This window comes from Hibiscus syriacus, unplaced genomic scaffold, assembly GCF_006381635.1.
Source record: "Hibiscus syriacus cultivar Baekdansim isolate YM2019G1 unplaced genomic scaffold, ASM638163v2 tig00002237_pilon, whole genome shotgun sequence".
Lineage (NCBI taxonomy): Eukaryota > Viridiplantae > Streptophyta > Magnoliopsida > Malvales > Malvaceae > Hibiscus > Hibiscus syriacus.
Genome location: NW_024061918.1, coordinates 6521690 through 6526335, shown reverse-complemented (window position 1 = coordinate 6526335; position 4646 = coordinate 6521690). Strand labels below are relative to the sequence as shown.

The following is a 4646-nucleotide window of genomic DNA, read 5'->3' as shown; positions in this document are numbered from 1 at the left end:
TCAGTTGGAATTCTTGCACCTGATTCACAACAGTTTTAGAATCTATAATTACAATATTTAAGAACATGGCAACTAGGAATTTCTTGGCACCAACATCTTCAGTTTTATATTTATGGTCCAATGATTCCCATAATTCCTTAGCCGTTTTATTTATGTTGTACACTTCATAAAGTACATCATATAAACCGTTCAAGATGTAATTACGACATAGGAAATCATAGTGCTTCCTTACTTCAGTAATGTTGAAGGCGGTAGCAGCATCCACCTTATCCTCTCTAATAGTAGGAGGATTATCCTTTAGAAATTTGGCGAGATTTAACGTTGTCAAATAGAACAACATGTTTTGTTGCCACGTTTTGAAATTCTCTGCGTTGAATTCCGTTGGGTTTTCATTATGACTCATGGTTATAGGTAACGTTTGGCTCGCAGCCTGAGTCTGTGTACTGAAAATCGTATTAGATTGAGAATTGGATGAAGTAGCAGACATTTTTCTATCATCGAAATAAAAACAGAAATAAATAGAAATAATACAAAATAAAAGTATAATAATCTAAATATATTACCACAATAATCTGTTTGAGTTTATATTAAACTACAACAAAAGAAACATGTCTTAAGATTGCAGTAAAAATGATTTAATGTTGTAGTAATAACGTAATAAAACACACCAAAATAGATTAAATGGTAAAATTATAATAAAACATGTAATTGAATGAAATCGAAAAAAAAGGAAGAAATTTTTTATTGAGACTTGTATGACCAGTCTCCTTAATAAAGATTCATCCTCTCCTCGATGCTTTAAGTAACGTTGGACGTCAGTCTCCAAGGATACAACAACAAACATTCACAACAATAAGCATAATAGTCTCGAACAAAATTTTTGTCTTTATCAATCACCAAAAAGAATTTGGAGGAATTTTGAAGATATGAAAGGAAATTACTTGAAAGAAAAAGAAATATAGGAATTTTTAAGTTGTGTTGAAAATGTGTCCAACTTAACCTTTATATAGGGAGAGGAGTTAGATTAAAAAGTTAATATCTTTCAATGAAAGAACTTAACCTTTTGATTAAAATACAACTCTTTTTATGAAAGGGCTTAATATTTTTTCATGAAAAATCTTAACATTTTTCATAAAAGAACATAACTTTTCCATGAAGAGTATTGTTGAATAGGTATGATTGAATAATCATCAATTCATTCATATTTTTCTAACGTATATGTCATAGAATATTGTCGATAATGTGATGAATTAGTTTTGTGTCGATAAATGGCCATTAGGGACATGAGTCGACTGAATCTGCTTTATCATCGCATTATAGTCGGATGTGGTGAACATCCAACGCTGACTGCAGACTAGTTGCTGGGATTTAGAAGAGTGTGATGAGTTAGAGATAGGGTTGCCATTGGTGAATATATAAAGTGTTTTTTGATGTATGTGATTCTTTTAATAAGCATTGTAAGGTTTATATAGTGATGGAAATATGGAATAAAATAAAGCAGGAATATTAGATTTCCACTTTGCTTGCAAGATGAGTAATAAGAAAAAGGGTAAATTACACCAATCATCGTTGAACTTTACTCTCTTCTAATTCACTTATTGTACTTTAAATTCGTTTAATTTCCTCACTAAACTTAATACATTTGATTTTTTCACTCCATCGTTAAATAGTTAATGGTGTTAAAACGAGGTTGTTAGTGAGAAAATGGTGGAGTGACAAAAAAAATCAAATTTATTAAGTTCAAAGAGGAAATTGAACGGATTTAACATATAGTGAGTGAATTAGGAGAGAAAAAAGTTCAATGATAATTGATGTAATTTACCCTAAGAAAAAAGCTAAAGGGGTTGTCTAGCAGGATAAGGATAACATAGATGTAGCCATACATGGCCCCTAAGCCTTTTTCTTTACATGAAATGTCCAAAATGTAGGAACACCACATATTTGTTATACTTTGTATTTAAAGTTTTAATAGATTATTTTATATAAATTTAATTGATAAATAGGATTCTAACTTACATATTTTGTTTTATGTGTTTAAATTTTTATTTTGTCAAAATAGTTATCAAAATTTTTATTTTGATCATGAGTTGTTATTTTGGTACCTTGTTATTTTGCAGGACAAATCACGGAAGGCAACAGGAATGCAAATAGATGCCCTGGAAGATGGTTACGTTGATCATGAGTTGTTCTCTCTTTCTTCCATTAAGGTTTGTTTTACCAAGGCTGCGAACTGGATAACTCCAATAATGTTTGTAACTAGTAAAAATACAATTTATTACTGCAAGTATAAAAGATGACCAAAACTGACACTCATCACAAGGCTGCAGTTATGCCATTCGAACCAGGGGCATAGTTGATGTTTAACCTTATTGATTATTAATCTACTGTTTCTGAACTGAGACAAGTTTTATTCTTAACATCGTTTCGGTTTACTTACACTTTGTTAATGGAAACAATGCTCTGGCTTGCGTTACTGTGCAATACTAAACTGTTGCTTACAGTTGTGGTTCTTTGATATTTCCTGAAAAGTTACTTAGGTTGTCTTTTAAGCTTTATACTTTGGTAGAAACATTCATTGATGTCAGTCAATTACCATCTTTAGGGTAAGAAAGATCTTGCGGCAGTTGATTCCACCGAGTATGATGGTGGCAACGTTGATCTGAGGGGTAGCGAAGATGAACAAAACCGAGAAGAAAGCACCGAGGATGAGTCATCCAGTGATATCGATTCTGATGAAGAACGCAGAAGGTTAGTATCTGCTTCTCATGACTGATATATATATATATATATAATTTCTAACATTCTCTGTTTGTTAACCTTGTAATTTTAATGCTAGATATGATGAAAAAATAGAAGAGATCCTTGATCACGCGTATGAAGAGTATGTGTCGAAAAAGGATGGAAGTACGAAGCAGAGGAAGCGTGCAAAAGAAGCCTATGGCAAGTTAGAGGTATGAAGCTCTTAAAGTGTGTATTAGAATTTAGAACTAAAAAATATTTGATCTTTTGTAGAAACTTTAACTAATAAGTGTTAACAGTCTCCTCTTTTCTGCATCAAGTACTACTTCCCTATGCTTCTCTTTTGTTAATAGAAATCCTGTTTTCGAGGTGCTAGTATCATTCCCTTATTTATTTATGCTTTTAATAGATAATGACGAATAGTTGTTAATAAAAGCCGAATATTGTTTATTGAATTTCCGTTCATGGCTGTTCAGGGTGGTGATGGTGATATTATTTTTTCTGATCATGATTCGGATATGGAAGAGGCTGATCCTGAAGCAAATCCTCTTATGATACTGCTAGATGACGGGGAAGGACGAACTCAGGAGGAGATTACAGACAGGTGGTTCGGTCAGGATATTTTTGCTGAAGCCGTAGAGCAAGGGGATTTAGGGAAGTATGACAGTGATGATGAAATGGAGACCGATAAACGACAGGAAAGGGCAGCTATTCTAGAGAGGTCCAAAGTAAAGAAAAAACAGGATGAAAAACTCAATATTCCGAACAAGGCCGAGGAAAAGAAAGCAAACGATGCTGCAGGCCCCAAAAGCACCAAACTCCAGGCTTCCAATGCACAGGATGATTTTGAGATTGTCCTGGCTCCAGCTACTGATTCCAGTGATGACTCGTCCTTAGATGACTCGGAAGATGATGATGTTGAGACGAAAGCTGAGGTATTAGCTTGTGCTAAGAAGATGCTCAGGAAAATGCAAAGGGATCAAATTCTCGACGATGCGTATGATAAATATATGTATCATGATGATGGTCTACCCAAGTGGTTCTTAGATGAGGAAAAGAGGCTTTGTCAACCAATTAAGCCTGTTACAAAGGAAGAAATTTCTGCAATGCGAGCACAATTCAAAGAGATAAATGCTCGACCGGTTAAGAAAGTTGCAGAGGCAAAGGCTCGAAAGAAGCGGATTGCAATGAAAAAGCTAGACAAGGTCCGCCAGAAAGCAAACATCATATCAGACCAAGCCGACATCTCCGAGCGGTCAAAGGGGAAGCAAATCGAACAACTTTACAAGAAGGCTACGCCCAAAAAGCCCCAGAAGGAATACGTGGTCGCGAGGAAAGGGGTTCAAGTTATGGCCGGCAAGGGGAAAGTCCTTGTTGATCGTCGGATGAAAAAGGATGCCCGGGCACGGGGAACTGGAAAACCAGGAAAAGGTGGTTCAAAGAAGGGAAAGAACGGAAGAGCGTGGAAAGGTAAAGGATCTGTCAAGGCTTCAGGGGGCAAGGGAAACAAAGGAGCGCGCATGCATGACTGAAGCAACTTAAGTTTTGAAAGGCACACTTTTGGATGAAATTAAACAATTAATACAAATGTTAGGACTAAAGAGCTCCAATACTTTATTAAATTGTACCTTACATAGATGTTTGATAGATGCTCGGTAATCAAATGAATCTCTATTATATTCGAAGTTAACTTGGGATGGATGCTCGGTAGTCAAATGAATCTCGACTAGGACTGTAAATGAGACGAGACAGATCGCGAGCTACTCGAGATCGACTTGATCAAGGCTCGATAAATACTCGGATCAAATGGACTCGACTCGAGCTCGAGCTCGACTCGAGTTCTTAACGAGCCGAAACGAGCTACTCGATATTCGACTCGAAAAGCTCGTGAGCTACTCGAAAAAATG

General features: G+C 35.5%; 1 protein-coding gene across 1 annotated transcript; it reads left to right on the top strand.

Moving 5' to 3' along the window:
* The first annotated feature begins 2107 nt into the window (after nucleotides 1-2107).
* Nucleotides 2108-4429, top strand: LOC120142538 (pre-rRNA 2'-O-ribose RNA methyltransferase-like). The gene is made up of 4 exons (XM_039157151.1): nucleotides 2108-2207; nucleotides 2603-2748; nucleotides 2837-2951; nucleotides 3216-4429. The coding sequence occupies exons 1-4, from the start codon at nucleotides 2142-2144 to the stop codon at nucleotides 4269-4271; spliced, it is 1383 nt and encodes a 460-aa protein (XP_039013082.1). The 5' UTR covers nucleotides 2108-2141; the 3' UTR covers nucleotides 4272-4429.
* The last annotated feature ends 217 nt before the right edge of the window (nucleotides 4430-4646 follow it).